This window comes from Hemicordylus capensis, chromosome 4 (genome assembly GCF_027244095.1).
Source record: "Hemicordylus capensis ecotype Gifberg chromosome 4, rHemCap1.1.pri, whole genome shotgun sequence".
NCBI lineage: Eukaryota > Metazoa > Chordata > Lepidosauria > Squamata > Cordylidae > Hemicordylus > Hemicordylus capensis.
In genome coordinates this window covers 280298283-280318955 of record NC_069660.1, presented here as the reverse complement: position 1 = coordinate 280318955, position 20673 = coordinate 280298283, and the positions used below count along the sequence as shown (strand labels likewise).

Below are 20673 nucleotides of genomic sequence, written 5' to 3'. Positions count from 1 at the left end.
GAAAATAGGGAGTGGGAGGAGTGGAGCTGGGGGGCCCTCAGGAGCTGGGGCTCCCAGAGTTTTTTGAACCAAGGGGGGTAGCTACAATTGAGCAAACGGGGTCAAAAGAAGCCAGCCGCCCCAGCTCCCGAGGGGCCCCCAGCTCCACCCCTCCCTATTTTCTTCATTATCTCCCTCACACCAAGGAGCTGCCAGGGATTGGGGTGCACACACCCCCCCTCCCCTAGCTACGCCCCTGGCCCTGAACCCATCCGCTCAATTAGAGCGACACCCCTGAAAGTCTTCTTCATCTATGTCCGTGCGGGCATGTAGTGTGCAGATGTGCCTGTGGGGTGGCGGCTGCGGCGGCATTCCTGAGGGGGTTGCTGCTGCCAGTAGAGAAACATGTTGTTTATTTGAGAGTGCAAGCCCTGGCGGCAGCCCTGAGAGGCTGTAGGCAGAAACCTTAAAGGCGTGCGAAGGGCTGCCTTCGTAGGGGGACGAGCACCGGCGCTCGCGCTTGCTCCCCATTCGGGTGGGCGGCCCGACCCCTCCCCTCGCCCCTCCCCTTCGCATCTCTCGTCTGTGTGTACTCGGCCGCTGCCCCCGGGCTTCTTCTTTGCCACATCGGCGACCACGGCGTCCTCCGCCGCCTCCTCCTCGGCCCCCGCTCGCTCGCTCCCCCTGCCCTCGCGCTTGGAAGGAACGCACACAGCGGGGCGGTCCTTCTTGCCAGAGCCGACTCCGCGGCGGGGCCTTTGGAGCGCCCAGACGACATGCCGCGCCGCAGCCGTTGCCTCGGCTGCTGCTCAGTCCCGGCACGCCCGCCCTGCCCAGGCCGCAGCTGCCGACTCCGCCAGTTTTTCGCAGCGGCTGCCGCTCTTTAACCAGCGGCTGGAAGGAGCTCTGCGGGGGTCTCGTCGCCCGGCCGTTGAGGAGGGAAGGAAGAAAGGGCGCGCGCGCTGCGCCTCCTCCTCCACCTCACAGCCTCTCCTTCGGTTTCCCTCGGCGGGGCAGCGGCAGCAACGGCGGCGGCGCCGGCGGCGATGAGTGAGCGGCCGCCTCTTGCGGAGCCGGGAAGGCGCAGCGCTCCCTCGACCTCCGCCGGCCGGCGGCGTCTCCTCCTCCTCCTGTTGTCCTCCTCGTTGCCTTAGACCCCGGCGATGTGGAGCTCCTGGGCGGCCGCCGTGCTGCAGCTGCTCTCTCGGGCGACCAAATACGCCTTTGCCCCGGGCGCCCGGCAGGACCTGAGCCGATGGCTGCCTCGGCTCGGGGCTGCTGCTGCTGCTGGAGAGCCGGGCGAGGCGGCGACGGGAAGGGGAGCCGGAGCGGGGGAAGCAGCCGGCGCGGCAGGGCCGCTGTTTGAGGAGCGGAACGGGCTCTATTACCATTACCACCCTCCTGCGTCGGCGGAGATCCTGCTGTGCCAGCTGCCCGAGCCGGGGCCCATCTTAGCCGAGGGCAGCAGGACGTGGCACTGCTCGGGCTGCCTGCTGGGCACTTGCTGGTGCAAGAGTTGCCTGAGCGTGTGCTTCTTGGCGGCCCTCTGCTTCGCCTCGCTGGCCCTGGTGCGCCAATACCTGCGGGACCTGATGCTCTGGGCCGAGAGCTTGGACAGCCTGGCCGGCGTGCTGCTCTTCACCGTGGGCTTCATCGTGGTTTCTTTCCCTTGCGGCTGGGGCTACATCCTGCTCAACGTGGCGGCCGGCTACCTCTACGGCTTCGTGCTGGGCATGGGCCTCATGGTGCTGGGCGTGCTCATCGGCACCTTCATCTCCCATGTGGTCTGCAAGAAGCTGTTGGCGCGATGGGTGCTGGCCAGGATCCAGGGCAGCGAGAAGCTCACCGCTGTCATTCGCGTGGTGGAAGGAGGGAGCGGCCTCAAGGTGGTGGCCCTGGCCAGGCTCACCCCGATACCCTTCGGGCTCCAAAATGCCGTCTTCTCTGTGAGTGGCTCTTACAAAATGCGCTTTGGGCATTTGCACAAGGGACGCCCTTTGAGCTAAGATGCGCCGCTTGTAAGGGAGTCTAGAAGAGAAAGTGAAAGAGAGACGGTTTTGAATTGGGGTGGGGTGTAATATTCTAGATCTCGGTTTTACTGTCATATTATTGATGGTATAACAACAACAACAAAGTATCGCTTGTGAAAAGAGCCTTATAACGCTCAGCACTGATTCCAAATACACGGTTTCTTCCATAGCTGTTTGGAGAAGTTCTCTAAGGAAGCATACATATAAAAAAGCTATTACAGTGCATGGGAATTGAAGATGAATGAGGCCCAAACTAGTCATTACACGCAGTTGCAGAGGTTTAGTGACCTCTTTAATAAAGTGAGGAGGATCAGAAGCTGAGATGTTGGCAGGATGGTTAACCATTCTCTACCCAAAGGTGCCTGTTTAGCAGGTTTTCCCTCTGTGGGGTTATAAATGCACATTTCCTTGTTACTTGGGAGATATGTTTTAAAGTGAAGGAAAGGGCTAAGCATCACCTGCCCTCTCCATGCTGCCTCTTAATTCCAGAAAACCAGTAAGATGTGGCTTACTGTCATTTAAAGATCATTGGCCAGTGCTGCATGTATTTGCATGTAACATGTATTTTGAGTCAAATTTCCTGTGAAATTCTGAGGACTAGTTCCTTTATGACACTGGACCATTTCTGCCTGTGTACACTCATGTATAAAGTCTTGAAATGTAATATGGGAAGAGAGAGCTTCATGTTCTCCTATACTATAAGAAAAGCACAACTGCTGTTGTGTTGGTTTGGGGGACCTTTGGTGTAGCATATCGCCACTCAACATAAAGTGTTCAAATCATAGAAGTGATCCTGCACTTCACACTCTTGTTTTATGGCCAGTTAAAAAGTTAAAATATTTTTATATGCAGAAATTGGTTGAAAATCTGTGTGTCACTATAACAGGTGTTGACCAGACATAAAGGGTAATGTGTGTCTGTGATGCACGTGTAAAGTGTGCCATTGAGTTGGTGTCATTCCTGGCAACCACAGAGCCCTGTGGCTGGCTTTGATAGAATACAGGAGAGGTTTACCATTGCCATCTCCAGCGTAGTATGAGATGATGCCTTTCAGCATCTTATATCGCTCCTGCCCAATATAGGTGTTTCCCATAGTCTGGGAGAAACATACCAGCGAGGATTCGAACTGGCAACCTCTGGCTTGCTAGTCAAGTCATTTCATTGCTGTACCATTAGGTAGCTTGATGTGCATATACACAGTGGGAAACCACTGTTAGGCCATAATTGTACTTTGTGATCTGCCCCAATTTTTATCCCGTTTTTGTGCCCCAAGCAATGTTCAGCAATTCGCTCAACGCTGTGCAGATCTACAATCTTTTCCCCAAGTCCTGGGTGCAAACATATCTTTGAAACATTCTAATTAATGGACCGACTCCTCAGTGGAATTTATTAGTAATTTTGTAGAATTTCAAAGACATAGCAAAAGTTTTAAAATGCCAGCAGTTTGGATTTGTCTGTATCTTTCATACAAAACAAAGGCATATTATTAACTGAAAAACTACTTTGTATGTTAGGATCATGCAGAGCCTATACATAAATCCTATACATGTTGCTTTCAAGTATTCTATGCATATATGACTTTCAGTACTTACTGCGCAGGAGATGGCAATGGTAAACCCCTCCTGTATTCTACCAAAGACAACCATAGAGCTCTGTGGTAGACAGGAGACACCGACTCGACGGCACACTTTGCTTCCAAGATACACTTGTTCAATAGGGCGTTTTTAGTAAGTGAATTTAGGATTGCAGCCCAAGTTACTTAACTTGGGGTTACTGCAGTGTTCCTAAAGGGACCATGTTGCTGTTTCCAGCAGTGTCTTGTAGTTTTCATTTTGTATTTCTAAACGTATTCTGTGATCTTTAGACAGATTCCCACTCCCATGGGAGTCGCTTATTCATAAACAGCTATCATTTGCCTAGATCAAAAGAATGTTTAAGTGACCTAACCATGTGGACAGGAGCTGATTACATTGATGTCTCAGTGTGATGACTAGTTAACGTCCATTTGGTTCAGTCACTTAAATATTAATTTCATGGGTGTCATTTACAAAACATGGCTTCCATGGGACTGGGATACTGTCTAAAAGGCATTATGTATTTCTGTATCTCTAAGACATTTCAGTCTTGGCCAGTGGCCATTTTGTAAGCACTCTTATAAAAGGGTTAGTCAATAACAGTAGGCCACAGAACATATGCAAAGTGTGTGTGTGTGTGTGATTATATTAAAGGGTAACATCACACTGGTACTCCAAAGCAATAATGAAATCCAATAATAATAAGGTGTGGATATTGTGGAGTGTGTTGGAGCACATCTGTAGCAAGACAACCATATGTTTTCTAAGACAACCTTATGTTTAGATACAATACCCAGGAACTTTTGTACTTTTCAGTAGAATTTCTGGAGTTTAGCTCCTTTCCATTATACTCTTGGTTTTCATTATCTTTTTGGAATACCATTGCACTCTATAGAATAATAGTTCACGTACTTCTGTGGTCTATATTATATTGTTTTGGGGTCAACCTTAACAATTCTGTAATATATTATTGAAGCAATTCCTTCACAAAAAGGATATAATTTATTTGGAAAGATATGCAAAGTATCATGCAAGGAGTCTGGTCTCAACATTTCTTGTTGGCTGCTTGTATAATAATACCATTCAGAACTGCTAGGGAACTATTGAATCTTTTAAGATATATTTAGAAGTTCTGTTGGTTTCTTGGTGGCCCTCAGTTTTTGTCTCAACATCCCAAATAGTTCTTGAAATAGAGAAGAACTGACTTAAAAGACCAGTATCATAGGATATACCAGATTTAAATACTTAATACATCTACCCCATTGAGATCTACTCTGTCATATCAGTTTAAACTGTATTAACTTCTGATTCCAGTTAGCTTTGATACAGGTGTGTGGGGCAGATTTTACCACTCATGGCTCCTTTTACCACCGACAGCTTGCATAACATCATATGAGACCAAGAGGTTGTTTTCATTATATTGAAAAACCAAAATGTTGTGGCACCTGGAAACATGTATCCTTGAAGGATAATCCTTCTAGGTAAGCTTGGACACTCATGCAAGGCAATCTTAAGCATATTTACTTGGAAGTAAGTCCCTGTGAGTTCAACAGTACTTGCTCCACAATAAGTGAATTTAGGGTTATCACTGTAGACTAGGACCATGGCTGTCAGAAGCAGACATTTTAAGTATTTGGGATTTAGTTCCTTATTCTGTTGCCTTAAAGCATTTGCACTATTCTGCAATTCAATATGCTAGATGGCACATTGAAGGTGGTGCTCCATGCATGATTCTCCCCACCCCTCATGTTTTGAGAATTCCAGTGTAACCTTGGCTCTCCCGCTGTTGTTCCTATCTTCTGTATACCCCTACTGTATACTATCACTTGTGAAGTGCAGTACAGTGATTCTGCCAAGAGACCTAGGGTAAATTGACATGCCTCGTATTTTTTTTTAAAGCTGATTTTAAATCATGGACTTGTATCATGGTCACCATATCGTGATCCTGAATGAAATGCCTATATGAACATCTTGAACAAATGGGGACAAATCCTGTCCCCATATGCACATCCTGAACAAATGTGCATATGGTCACTAAAAAATCAAAAATATTAGTTTGCAACTAAATACATATTTTGCATTATCTATGAGCATAATCCAAAACCTTTCATTATTCAGCCTGCATGTCCTTTGTTTTAAGATTGTGTCTGCGTATTTGGGGTGTGTGTGTGTGTGTGTGTGAGAGAGAGAGAGAGAGAGAGAGAGAGTGTGTGCACGTGCATGCATTTATTCTGGACTTTCTTTGTAAGCATTTAGATACATTAAAGCAAGATTGCTTACTTGAAGACTGGGATTGCAGTCCTAAGCATATTTTTCTAGGGGGTAAACCCTAGTAAAAGGGAGTGGGACTTGTATTACATTTGATTAAACTTGTATAGACTATGCTGTAAAGCTGCAATCCTATGCACACTTCTATGTAAGTATGCTAGATAAAGACAGCCAAACTCAGGTGTCCACAAACTGGAGCTTGGCTTCATAGCCCACTGTTATCTTTAATAGCCAAGTGTAAGGTCCAGCCCCTCCAAAGTCCAACAGTACCTAATTGTGGTGGAGGGGTGAACAGTATAAGTTTACTTGTACTGGCTAACACAGCTCTGGCCTAGAGAAGGACCTGGCAACCTACTCCAGTATCTTTTTTGCCAAAAAAAAAAACCCTTTATGGATCAATTGGAAAGCATTGACCGAGAGTTGGACACGACTGAACGGAATGAGAGAGAGAGAGAAAGGTCCAGTTCCACCACAGGACTACCTGCAACAGTAAGATAGCTTTTAGGCTAATAGGACCTCTATTGACAGAACTATGAGCTGAATCTTAAAATGCTTCACACTTTGGTTTTATTTGTACCAAAAAATGTTTTGCTGTATTTGAGCTCTTTTTAACAAAGTTATACATAACTCTTAAAAATAGCTCAAATGCAATTTTCTAATACATTATTTTGCACATAAATTTAAACTAGGCATTGTATTGACTATAATACGTATGTATGAGCCAGTACAATGCCTTGTTTAAATTTATGTGCATAATAATTTATCAGAAAATTTCAGGAAGAATGACAAGCTTTTGTTAGTCTGACAAATGATCCACAATTGTATCAGCACAAGGTTTTTGGTTTTTTTAACAATGCTGGTGAGATTCCCCAGACAAGAAGACTGTGTACAGTAAGGCGTATAGTCTGATCCTGTGCAAAACTAGGCATACCTAAGCACACTGATATATCAACCCTTAAGACAGCACAGAACTCCTTATTCCTTTTATTTAGGTTTCATTGTAAACAAGTTTTGTTTTGTTTTCAAGAGACACACTTTGGGGGAAATTGCTACTTCAGACACAAATAACTGCTCCAGGGAGCTGATTTTCAGAAGGAAGAAAGCAGGTGAGAAAAGAGTGATACCCTTCCTGCTTACTTCGATCCCAACCAGGGTCTCCCCGCCCATGGCTGTTTTTGGCAAAAGAGGGGGGCGGGCTCCTACTGTTGGAAGCACACCTCTATAGCACACACTTGTGTAGATATCTAATCTAATTAAATTTAAACATTAAATTAAATCTAATTAAAAAAACAGAATTTTAAAAATCTAGCTTTAAAAAAATCTCTAAAAAATTTGTTTTCTAATTTTTATCCAGTTGATAAGGCACATGATCCTGAGACCACCTCTGTCAGCATTGGTGTGGTTTTCGGTGTTCTGTAAGTTTAATCATAGGAGGCTCTGGTTTTGAATCATATTCTCCTTTTTCCTTCCATGATTGTAAGGTGCTATTTTTAGTTCAAAATAAGCAAAACTTGCTGCGAAGACTAGAACACTGTGCCCATATGGATGATCTTGTTCTCCCCTAACTAACTGATCTATGCAATGTTTTCATTTCTCAGATTATGAATATTTATAATGCTACCAACTAAATAGCAGGAGAGTGCATTTTTAATTAGATGGAGAAATGCTGTTTTGCCCAAGAACTAATATTCTTTGTTTCTGGAAAATTCAGGATACTTGTTGCAGCCTTAACTTATGCCAGTTTTAGGGATGGGTCCGGACCGGTCCGGAGGCCATTGTAAAGGCCTCTGGACCGTCCGGACCGGTTCAGACCTGGCCGGTCCATTCCGGGTGGAGGGGGTTCCTTTAAGGGCAGGGAGGGTTTACTTACCACTCCTGCCACTTGTCCCCCTCCAGCGTTCGTATTTTGTGTAATATTTGGGGTGGCAGGATACCTCCCTGCCGCCCCTTGCCCCTCCGCAATGCAAAAGGCTCCGGCAAGCCTTTTGCGCACGCGCATGTCGCGCGCGAGCTTTACGTCTCCCCGATGCCGGAGGCCCGGTCTACCCAGCCTCGGCCCCTGCCGGCGGGTAGACCAGGCCTCCGGCGGCTGGAGGCCCAGTCTACCTGGTCTACCCGCTGGCAGGGGCTGAGGCTGGGTAGACCGGGCCTCCGGCATTGGGGAGATGTAAAGCTCGTGCGCGACGTGCGTGTGCGCAAAAGGCTTGCCGGAGCCTTTTGCATTGCGGAGGGGAGGCAGGGAGGTATCCTGCCGCCCCAAATATTACACGAAATATGAGCGCTGGAGGGGGACAAGTGGCGGGAGGGGTAAGTAAACCCTCCCCGCCCTTAAAGAAACCCACCCCACAGTGCCGGACCGCAGCTGTGCGGTTCTGTGCACACCCCTAGCCAGTTTGCTAAATCGCAAGCCCCACTTAATTCAGTGGGTCATACTTACAGACAGGTGTGTTAAGACTGCAGCCCTAATCCTCAGGCAAGTGTCTTTTCTCTGGGGTACAGAGAAAGCCAGACAAAACTCTGTTTTGTTTCATCATTTTGTAGTGCAAAATGGGCTGGTTGCATGGCAGAGGTTTTGAATTATGCACTAACTTCTTAGAAAGATTCTATTTGCAAATAATATCTTCATTGTTGGCATATGTGTTTGTTTAGGAAGGATCTGAATCTCAGACTGGAAAAATTTATCTGAGTGATTAACTTAATTTTGTGTGTGATTTAAATCAGTGAATTAAATTGCTTTTATTTAAATAGGTCTATCTGGTTGCAACATGGATTGTGAAATAACCAGTGATCTGGGACTGTATTAATCTAAGACCCACAGTTGCCTGGCTCCCAGCCAAGGAAGCTTCCTCCTTCAACTATGTAAAAATCTGTAGTTTGTTGCTTACTAAATTACTTGTATGTGGTAACCAAACTTGGTTATAGCCAGGGCTCAGGAAATCCACTAGTCTACTAGTCTGTGACAAGTGAAAAACATCCTGATGACTAATGTTCCAACATAGCTTGAGGAACCACCTGATATTTTATCTAGTTGGTGAACTGAGCCAACATTTCTTGACCTCTGGTTATAATTCCCAGTTTGTTTCATGTCAAACTATTCTGTAGTGTCAAATGAAGCTCTGTAATTGAGTCCTCTCCTGAGGATTGCAAGTTCTCAGAATCTACTATCTGAAGTTATCTTCCTTTTCAGTTTAAGACAGGTTCTTCATCTGTAGAAAATTTTTATAAGGCTTTGGAAGAGAACTAAGAAAATTGTACTTTAGCAGTGCTCTCGTTCGAACAGGGTTTCTCTTACTCTCAGATAATAGCAGCAAAAGAGGGCAATCTCACTTGCTCCCTTAAGTGAAAGTAAAACATCTCACAAGCAACATCCCCCCCCCGGCAACTGAGAAGGCTATTAGGCTACTGGAAATAAGGATAATTTAATATTTTATAGAAGTTTCAGCTGTTAAAAGTGAACTTTTAAAGAGGGTGGTGTGGTAGGCTTGCTCTGACCTACAGGTATATGTGGCCTGGGCAGAGCCTGACACCATAACATCCCCCCTCTGCCCACACACATTCATTTCATGCAGTTAAATGTCTGTAAGGAGTTTTCTCTCTCACTGAATGAAGTGATGGCTTAATTCCAGTGGAAAAAGCTCTGACATAAAAATAGACGTGCAACTGGTTTTATAAAACAATGACTTTAAAAACTCATTTAGAAGTCAGATATACATCCTACTATTACTTCCACTCTCAATAATTTTGAAAGCACAATGTTTGGTTTCTGCATTTGCAAACATTAGTTATTTCAACTTGTGTTTTTACTACCTCTTGCTAATGAGCTTAATAAATGTCTTGCTCAGTAATATGTAGTTCTGAGCCATTTTTGGATGAAAACTGAAGCAAAGCTTATGATCTGTGCAGATAGCATCTTACTGGTAACCTGGGAACATTGCAAGTTGAAAAGTTTACTGTCAAGAGTTGTTCATCTAATACTTGTGATTGTTTCAGAGTCCGATCAAATTTAATGAGTGCCCTACTTTGCCTATCTGGTTTCTGATTTAAAATTTAAAAGGCAGAGAGTGTGCTAGTTGCATCCTTCTGGCTGTAAAGTAGGTCTCCCCCCTGTGTAAGCTTCCACCATGTCCCAGATTTTAATGGAATTGCAAAAGTAGTCACAGAGTGCCTTTCAAATATGTAGCTCTAATATACTTGTCAGAAAAATATACAATAAAGCTACCAGATAAATTGAGTTTGTGCTATTTACACGTATGCATTTTGGGGTTTGGAAGTGGTGTAATAAACTCTCAAGTAGTGGAAAACTCCTGGAGAAGCTGCTTGCTCTTCATGTTTCTTACTACTGCTCAGTGTTTTAGCTGGTCATTTCTTAACTGAAGTGCTAAGATGTGGTATTATGATATTATGGTTAACTTTGAAAAGCATATATTTAAAATACTAAAGCTGTTCTAAGACAGTGACAGTGAAATAACTCATTTTAATACTGTTTTTGATCATTGCCCTTTTACTTGGTATGTGCTTCTGTTGGGAAGAACTGTGCTCAATTAGAACTTGAGAAGCTGTGCACTTATATGTACATTTGCTTGGCTTAGGAACATATTTTAGAAACCATCCAAGCTCTCAACTTCCATTTCAGAGGTATATGGAAAACAAAAGCCCATCAGCAGTACAGCAATTAAGCATGCCATGCTAGTTTCTTTTCATAGCTATCCAACAGGGTTGGCAAAATGTGTTGTCATCAATACCAGTCATCTGGTATACATTGTATTTTGCTTTAATGAACAGATTCCTGCCTTCTATTAGTCCATTCCATGTAACTTATCAGTAACCTAGTTCTGCTTGCATTCTATTTTTAAATGCATTGATAAGGAAGACCCAAAATTTCAGATATGTGCCATTATATTTGAATATGCTTGGCTGCTTATCTGACTGTGCACACAGAACACTAATTTTAGTAAAAATGTTCTACAGTATTTATTATATTTTTGGAAACATTTGTTGAAAAGCGGTATATAAATATTTGTTGTTGTTATCCACACCCTTTTCTCCAAGGACCTGGAGATAAGTAGTGTATATCATGCTCCCCCCCCCGCCCCCATTTCATTCTCTCAACAACCATGTCAGGCAGGTTAGGTTAAGAGATGGTGAATGGCTTAAAGTCACCCGTGAGCTTCAGAGGAGTGAATCTATAAATCTGTTCAACTTGCATCTTTTATTGAGAAACTGTTAATTGAGGTTATACAGAATTTGGAGCAAGAAGCATTGTGGTATCAGGATGATGCTTAAGTGTGGGTTGATAGGGAAGCATGACTCCAAGTAAGGATGTGCATGGAACCAGTTCAAAGGCCCTTTATGGGCCTCTCAACCACGTCAGCCGACCAGCGGTTCTGCTGGTTACACGGGGTGGGGTAACTTTTAAGGGCGTAGGAGGGTACACTTACCAACCCCTGTCAAGTTTCTCCTGCCGGTGATCAGTTTTCTAAAAGTCCATTGGGGTAGCAGTGTACCTCCCTGCCACCCAGTGTTTCCTCTAAGGCATGCATGCGCTCACTATTGTTTTGATGTCCGCTCAGTAAATTTTAGATCCCGCTCAGGTTGAATCAGGAAGGCCCCACACTGAATGCAGGTGTGCACACACTGCCTTGATCCTGGTGCCCAGAACAAAACTCATTCTGCACAGAGATGAGAAAAATTAAGAGAACACTGCTGCCACCCCGTTTGCCCCATTGTCCAGATGTACCCGGAGGTAGCTGATGCGCCTGCTCACGCACATCATGCCAGCTACTTCCGGGTACATCTTTACAACGGGGCGGCAGGGAGGTACGCTGCCGCCAGTGTTCTCTCTATTTTTAAAAATCTGTGTGCAGATTGAGTTTTGTTCTGGGTGGCGGTATCAAGGCAGTGTGTACGCACATGCATTCAGAGTGGGTCCTTCCTGTGTCAACATGAGCGGGATCTAAAATTTAACTGAGCGAACATCAGAAACTGTGTGAGTGCACGCACATGCGCATGCCTTAGAGGGAACTGGCTGCCGTCCCGATGGACCTTTAGAAAACTGAGCTCTGGCAGGGGAAACAGCGGGGGGGCGGGAAGTGCACCCTCCCTCACCCTTAAAGTTATCCCACCCCCTGCCTGTTCCATGCACATCCCTGACTCCAAGCAATTCAGGAGGGACAAATAGCCTATGCATGGCACCTCTGCTTATGAACATTAGGGCAGTTTTCCTATATATTTTTGTTTATACACCCTTGAGGAATTTACTCTCTTTAAAACAACAACAACAAGAAGGGGTTAGGGAAGCTGACATGGATTCCCTCTGCAATTCTGCACCTATTGGAACTACAGTAAATAAAGAGGATTGATTGCAACTGTATAATCTAATCTGTGGAAAAAATTCAAAATGAAGTTTACTAGAGGGAACTAATCTGTGTATTATGATAAATATTTTAGGTGGAATTTTCCATGTGGATTACCCAACCTCCACCATGTACTTGATACCAGTTTCAGTAGGTTGGTTTGAAATAACAGGCGCACTAATGCTTATTTTTGGGTTGTAGTGAGTTGGCAGTTCTGAGACTGAGGAGAGGTTGAATGATCATGCTTGCTTTCATATTGAAATCGTATGCAATTAAGTACCTGCTGTCTTTTTTTGCCTGCCTGAATCTCGTGGAATCTCATCTTGTGCTGCAATTGGCAGTTTTCCTCAATAATTCCTGCTTCAGCTGTTACTTGTTTACTTGGCACTGTGGACACTTTCCTGAAACAAGTTATTTATACTACATAATACTCCAGAGTGCTTATATATTCAATCTCCTTTCTCAATTTTGTTTTTGATATAAACTTTTTTGAAATCTTTAAGCCAATTAAAAATATGTAAAAATCTTTCCCCAAAGGATTTATGTGATTTTCATAGATATTATCATGCATTTCACATTTTAAAATGAATTTTAATCACCAGACCTTCAAATTTTGAACCCTGTAGTTGTACTGTTTAAGTCTACTGAGATCAATGATAACTTGCTACCATTGATGGGGGTCTTACATTCTATGGAAAAGAATCTCGGCTTCTAAATGTTAATAGTTAGTACAATATACATGCTGTATCAACTCCTCTTACATTTTTCTATGATCTCTTAAATTCACCTAAGACCACCCCCTTGACTAATACTGTAGGGCACGTTCTCGGCAAGCTGCTTTTAAAACTCCACCAATGCTGTACAGTACATTTTCGGGAAATGCTGTTAAGGGTTTTTTTTGTTTGAAATAGTGACCCAGTTAAGCCAGTACAGAGAAACATTAGCTTGTATGTGAACAGCATACAATAATCTCTCTCTCTTTCTCCATCCTTGGAAATGAGCATGCTTTAAAACACCCCCCCCCCAAAAATGTATACTAACCCCATGATCTTTTTGGCTTGGATCCAAAAATGTCTTATGGTACTGTACCTGTATTTTAGCTGGGCTTGTGCATTGACTTTAACTAAAACAGATTTGATATAGGTAAAATGGATTGATTCTGCACTTGGAGTGAGTACTAACTATCAGTAACATGTTTCCAATCTTACAGAGTACTTCCATAGCTCATGGAGCACTCTGAACTCAAATGGCTCTTGTGAAACAGCATACAGGAGAACTAGAGGAATTGTGTGAGAGATCTGGGCATATGCCCACAGTCCTTCCACATTGGTGTGGTTTGATAGGATGTCAGCCGCTGTGTACAATAATCTTAAGATATATTTCAGGGGTGTGGGGTTTTTTTTAGTAAGCAGTGGAATGGTAGAGAGTTAAAAAGAACATGGAAATGTTGGATCCCTAGGAAGGTGAATGTAGTGCCAGGGAACCATACAGCTCTTAAAAACCCCATTCCATGACTATTCTCTCCCCTGGTCCACCCCCCACCGGAGTGGTTGAACCTAAGCTATGACTTTGCATAACCATGTTAGCTAGAAGTTTTATTCTCCCCCTCACCTTTTCTTTGTCCAGACTAAAACACATTAACCAAAGAAGATTAAGGTCTCAATTTTTAGAAGTTGTTTTACTGTTTTTAAAGTAATGTATTTTGGATGCTTGTATATTGTTTCACTGTGTGTTATTATTAGTTACTATTTGTTGTTATTTTAGTTATATATGTTCTGATTTTTATCTTTTGGCTGGCCAATGGCTGTAATAAAATTGACTGACTGACATTAACTAAAGCAATCTTTGTTTTTATTTTGAGAAAAGTAATCAGACTTGTTTTTTTATTGGTCAAATCTCATATGTTCCTTTTTATTTAGATCACAGATCTCTCATTACCAAACTACCTGATGGCTTCTTCCATTGGATTGCTTCCAACTCAGCTCTTAAACTCCTACTTGGGCACCACTTTGCGCACTATGGAGGATGTTATTGCAGAACAAAGTGTTAGTGGCTACTTTGTGTTTAGTTTACAGGTAAGTGGCTTGTTAGACCTCATTGAACAATTTGTTTTGATAGGCCTCTAGCTCATTACTATGCATGCTTACTTGAAGTATTTATTTATTTATTTATTTATTTATTTATTTATAACCCACTCCTCCAGTATACTACTGCTTGGGACAGCTCACAACACTAATAAAATGGATACAATAAAAATTAAACAAGGTAAGTTAAAATACCAGGCTAAAACCACATTTAAAATTATACATTTAAAGTTTCAAATTATTTACACATTTAAAGTTTCAAATTAAAAGTTGTTTAAAAAGCTAAAAATTGAAAACTATAAAAACTAAAGCACCTACCAGATATTAATAATAATAATAATAATAATAATTTGATTTCTATACCGCCCTTCCAAAAATGGCTCAGGGTGGTTTACAAAGAGAAATAACAAACAAATAAGATGGCTCTTAAAGCCTCTTTAAAAATGTGTTTTTAATTGCACACTATGGAGGTCCCACTGTGTTCCATGGAATTTAATCCCAGCCACCTGTGGGTTGAAGCCTTATATATACTGTTTGGTTCTATGAATGCAAATCACTTCGTACACACTCTGAACTGAAATGAAGGGTGGGGATGTAGTGAATAATGAATCTGTTGTCCCCCTTTCCATTTGACTAAGTTAGTATGCTTAGTGAATAGATCATTATCTTGTTGCAAACCAATAATAGCCCTTATGAGCACACCCAAAATCTAGTTAATGCCTTCTGGAAAATAAGTAAAAGTAGAAGCTCTTAAGGTAGTCATTTAATTATACCTCTCAACTCTTTAGCTAAGCTATAATTGAAAGGTCTTTTTTGCTTCTTGAAGTGAAAAGAAAAGTTAACTCTTCAAAACATTGGTGCTTAGGTACCCAATAGAATTAACTAGTTCTGGAAACAGAACAAGAATATTCTCTGAGATCCTTTGATATGAATTTGTTTCTTTTAGAACCCAATGGAAATGTATTACAAACGGTTCTCATTTTATAATCACTTATAAAATGAATGCAGGTACAGTCATTCACACAATAACCTATACAGATATCTGTCTGCACTGTATTTTATTTCTCTGATGGACAGATTTCCATTTCTAAAATGTCATTGGCCGACATCTGGACTTGCATTGTGCATGTGCAGCTGTGTGTTTCAGACTGCCACTGTGCTGTCACTTGAGTGGGGGAAGGAGTGCATTTTGCCATTCTTCCCTTCTCTCTCACCAAAATATGTCCCTGAGGGTCCTGTGATGGATGCCAATGCAATACTAGGCAAACTTTCACTTTATGTTTCTAAACCTGTTCTTTCACCTGAGGCAAAGATAGAGGCTGGATAGTAGGGTGGCTTTTTCTGGCAGGGCTGGGCCAAGTCCTCTGAGTTGAAAGTATAGGAAAAGAGGTGAGATGGGAAAGTTGGTGGGTGGAGGGAAGGCATTATCCAGTATGCAGCTTCCTGTATTGCCTTACAATTTGCCAGTGAAAAGCTGTCATAGCTTCTGGGTGTAGGAGATACCCTATCTAGGAATATTTTGAAGAAATACCTTCCCTGGGTAAAAAGGAAAATGTGTCAAGTGTAAGCAGTGCAACAAGGAGATGCAGGGCAATGTGACACAGGTAATGGAGCGAACATAAGTTAAAAAGTTAAGGTTTTTTAAAATAGATATATTTCATGAATGAGGAAAGAGCAAGTAATCTAAAAAGTTATGCAGAATGCACCCGCCTAGATGTTGTAAATTCTTTATTGAGTTGTAAATTAACATGTTCTAGTGATCGGGTTTGCATCATTGTTTAAGAAATATATGAAGTATCAGCAGGAAACTTGATTATGATCAATGCACCCTGAGCAGGTGCAAAGAGTGGGAGAGAGCCCCATCCAGTCCCAGATAATTTGATCTCTTCTCACTTCCTGGGAGTTACTGGGCAGATGCCCTGCCACTGTGTGGACTTTTTTGGGTTTGTTTTACATAGTCACTGCTAAAGTGACCTAAAGAGTATTAGTAGTCTCCCCCGCCCCTGGTACTCAGAAAATTTTCTTTGAGCTCCTCATTGCTGTTGAAAATATGTGACTTCTGTTTCATCCACAGATTATAATAAGTATAGGCCTCATGTTCTATGTTGTCCACCGGGCTCAAGTGGAACTGAATGCAGCCATTGTCGCATGTGAAATGGAAATGAAGACATCACTGGTTAAAAGCAGTCAACCAAGCAACAGCAGTTCAACATTTTGCAACAAGAGGACGCTTACATTTTCTGGAGGAGGAATCAATATTGTATGACTCCCTTCTAACCTCCCAAAGTATTACATTAAAGTCTTGTGAACCTGAATAACCTAACTTGTTGCCTAGACAGTTTTCTGGACTTCTCAACAAGACTTAAATCCCAAAATGACTGGAGGATGTGCTCTGGTAAACCAGCCTGATGGTTTTAGTTGCACAATGGATGGAGTTTTGTGAGGTTCAGTAGGTGGCTAAGTAACCATAAATGTAGATGCAAGTCTGGCTGCACCTTTTGTTGTTATACTTGTCATGGCCTGTAGTCTGCACTTTAGATTTTGTTTTGTTTGCTTCTACAGACTGAGAAAAATACCCTCAAAGCAACTACTTTTAGCTTAGCATTATTTATAAGGCTGACTAATAATATACAGTAGATCTTTAATGCTGGTGAACAAGTGTAAAGTATGCAACTTCATGTACAGTATTCTTGAATGTGCTTAGCTTTCAAAATATTTCCAGAAAAGAGTATGCTCTCCACAAGCGGAGGGTAGCCAGCACAAAGAAGGTCCTGTTTTCAGGGCTGAGAAAGCAAGAAAAGCACTTCCTGAGGAGGAGGAGGGATTTCTCCTGTATCCAGTCATTTTCCTGTCTGTGACAGGGAACAGGGTTTTCCTCATGGCTCTTTGGGATACCTGCTGAAAAGAAAAGGGTGGTGGGGTGGTTTTGCGATTTCAGGGACCATTTGGCTTCCCTTATCTAGTTTTTGTCTAATTTGGGCAGGGGTGGGGTGGGTAGAGAGAACATCTTATATAAATCCTTAGTTGAATGTATTTTTGTAAGCCACTGAAATCTTGTGGAGCCATTCATAACTTTTGACATAAGTTTTAAATCCTACATTGTGGGACTGAAGTGCTCTTATATAACATTTTGAGTTACACTGTGTAATATGCAAAGTAAAAGGGAAACTACAGAGTACTTAATAGTTTGTGGCAAATAGCAGCCTGGAAGAGAACTTGCATGTGAAATGCAAGTATCCGACCTGGCTTTACCATCTTTGTGAGTATCAAAAGGGCTCTTCCATCACAATCCCATTTCTTGCTCATTTATAAAAAGAGCTTTAGGTAGCGTTGATTAAATTCACTTTGATCTGCGCACCATAAGACTTACAGAATAGGAGGAACTGAATCTCTCTGAAAACACTACGGTACTAATGCATCACGTGGCCTTTATTTTATAGGGAAGACCTTTTGGTTTTTCTTTAATAAAAGCTTTAAAAATAAACTCAATTCCTCCCTAATACACCTTCCTCCGATTATCATAGGATCCTCTTCTGATACAAGTTTTGTGCAGTACTTTGTGAAGATTGTATTTGTCCCTTCTCATTTGTTTTGAAACATTTGCAAAAATGAGGAAAAGACAGGTTTTCCATCAAAAAAAAAAATGACTAGAAGTGTCTTAGAGGCTCAGGAATCTGTAAAAATTTTAAAGAATATATTTCATATGATGTGATGGTGATCCTTCTGTGGAGAGTCCCAGTTGCTTCACGGGTTTGAATGAGCTGGAATAAGCCTAACTGTGCTTGTGTGTGTCAGTACCATAATTCCTTACAGATACATATTTGTATTCCTGATTTATGTTTTCACAAAAATGCTTCATAGCAGTTGGAACCAGCACAAAACTACTTCGAACTCGATCTTATTTTTTTGTCTGCATTTTTATTTGTTCTGAAAAATAAAGTACACTTCTGGCTCTTATGATTTTTGTGTTACTTATTGCTTTTTTAGGTATTTCCCCCAGAACTACCAAGAGTGGAGTTTTGGATTTTTTTGTTAATTTACAAACAATTTGTGAGAGAAGACAAGGGCCACAATCCCAATACCAAGTCAAGTCACTTCAGTGGGATTAAATGCACCTACAAGTATTGGATTGTGACAAAGCACTTTCAGGGTTCTAGTTAATCCAGGATTGTTCTGTTCTTTTGAGAATGCACCTTATCTGCTTGGTAGCTACATATTGAGCCGGGTCTCGCGATCAGTGAGATCTTTAGAGAGCTAAGCCCGCTCTCCCCACACACGAACAGAGCAGGAGCCCTGGGCGGCCAGATTGGCCACCCACATAATTGCCAGCTCTGTTACGGAGCTGGTGGGGGCTGGGGAGCAATATGCCCTGCATGAGACCCCCAGAGCCTGGAGGCAGCTTTTCGCCTCCCCTCCGGGGTGTCTACTCATGCGTAACCGTGGCACAGACCCGTGCCACGGCTACTCCGCAAACCTGATTTTAGTGGAGGGGTACTTAGGCGGGTTACCTGCCTAGGAACCACCGCGCTCACAGCCGAGCCCGAGTTCACATGATGGGGCGAAATCGGGTTAGCCTCCACTAGCCCGATTTTGCCCCATTGTGTGAATAGCCTCTTAGTGTATCCCTTGTAGACCCCATTTTTTGGAACTTGAAATCTTGAGAACAAAGCTAGACTGGAAAGGTCACTTTGAAAGGCTACTCTGGACAAAAAAGTTGGTTTATACCTTGAGATAGAATTTATAAATCTTGGTAACACTTCTGTGTGTTTTGTTCCATTAATATCCTTGCTACTATTTGCAAGAAATTGTTTTTAGAAGTTTAGCTTTGGTCACAGACACCTGCATTGCTTTGGCTTTTTGAAAAAGCGGGAGTTTGGTTACTATTTAAGGGCACTGTTTGGCAATGAATTATTGCTGATCTCATTATTAAGACAGCTTTTATGTGAAAAGGAATTCCAGTAAGCAAAAAGTCACCTAGATGTTATCCCACTTAAAACTTACCAGTACATGTGTGCTGTGGACTCCCTGATAATAAAGAGCACTTCACAAAATATTTTGAAGTGCTTTTAGTTCCATTATGTTTTGTAACCAGAGTAACTTATCTGTGTGAACACTTTTCATAGGACAGCATAGTTTCTTCAAATGTTTTTTGCATTTTGTGTGATAATGTGTATATGTTAATGGAAAATATGCATTAAGCTTGTTCTATATCTTGCCAATCATTTTATACAATAAATTCACTCAATTTATTTTAAAGAGATACATCTGATATGTTTCAAATGTACTGGGCTTAATTTTCCTGCTGTTAGATAGTAAAGATATGCTGAAATAATTGGCATTGGGGGAGAGAATATACTGCAATTAAAAACAATCAAATAATGGCTCTCTTCTTATGTATCACTTCTGTAATAGTAAATGAAACTGTTAAGCTAAGATGCCAAGAGTTCGTATCAAGGTCTTATTGGCAATTAAGTATTCACTGTGCATCAGCTCCTGCTAACTGGGCAAAGAAGCACCTTTTAAAAAGGGATAACTGCTAGGAGAGCAACTATCCCTGTCTCTTCCATATAACATCATTCCAGTGGCTGATGCTGATTTTTTCCTTGAGTTTCTTTTTTAGATTGTGAACATCTCTTGAACATCTCTTAAACATTCCTTATGTTGTGTAAACTGCTTTGATAACTCTTGTTGAAAACTTAGGTATTGCATATATAGAAGTAATACTGAACATGCACTATCAACTTCCTGCTTTGAATCTCATCTCTGCCATGCACTCCCTCAGTGGGCATGGGCAAGTCACTGCTCTCACCCCTGTCTCTCTAGCTGCAATATAAGTACCTCAGAATTGCTGTAAGAATTAAAACAGAATAATACACACAAAGCACTTTGAACACTTGAAAATGTTGAACAAATGTTAACTGATGTTACTGTAATGTTTTCCATGAAACTGTAAAATGCAGATTCTGATGTGTTTGAATAGGAGGAGAGAGAGGATGGAAAACTAATTTAGAGAGTACCCTTTGGATGTAATGTATGTTCTCCCCACCCACGCACCCCCTCCATATAATGCATACGTGACCTGTAGAATATCTGGCCATGAAACTTGGACAGAATGACAAAGCAAAGTTGTAGACAGCCACTATAGCTCCAGCTTGACATATATTATTTATTCTATTCTATACCGCCCTTCCAAAATGGCACAGGGTGGTTTACAATTAAAACAAAACCATTAAAATCAGATAACAATTAAAACAAAAATTATAAAACAATAATTAAAACATCATAAAATAGTAATTAAACAATCACAATTTTAAAAACCCTGAAAAACAGGTTGCAACATTAAAATGAATTACAGCTATTTAAAAACCCTAGAACGCCAGGCCAA

At 42.1% G+C, this 20673-nt stretch overlaps 1 protein-coding gene across 4 annotated transcripts; it reads left to right on the top strand.

Moving 5' to 3' along the window:
* The first annotated feature begins 303 nt into the window (after nucleotides 1–303).
* TMEM64 (transmembrane protein 64) lies at nucleotides 304–18245 on the top strand. 4 transcript variants are annotated; one of them, XR_008306228.1, is made up of 5 exons: nucleotides 304–1925; nucleotides 6879–6957; nucleotides 14124–14279; nucleotides 14408–14469; nucleotides 16363–16427. XR_008306228.1 is itself a non-coding variant. In XM_053246322.1 (4 exons), the coding sequence occupies exons 1-3, from the start codon at nucleotides 1143–1145 to the stop codon at nucleotides 14252–14254; spliced, it is 993 nt and encodes a 330-aa protein (XP_053102297.1). In that variant the 5' UTR covers nucleotides 313–1142; the 3' UTR covers nucleotides 14255–14279; nucleotides 16363–16496. The 4 variants fall into 4 exon arrangements, 3 of the variants coding, with proteins under 3 accessions (XP_053102297.1, XP_053102298.1, XP_053102296.1); XM_053246322.1 differs by lacking the exon at nucleotides 14408–14469 and having other exon boundaries at nucleotides 313–1925; nucleotides 16363–16496; XM_053246323.1 differs by lacking the exon at nucleotides 6879–6957 and having other exon boundaries at nucleotides 320–1925; nucleotides 16363–16494.
* Nucleotides 18246–20673: the final 2428 nt, after the last annotated feature.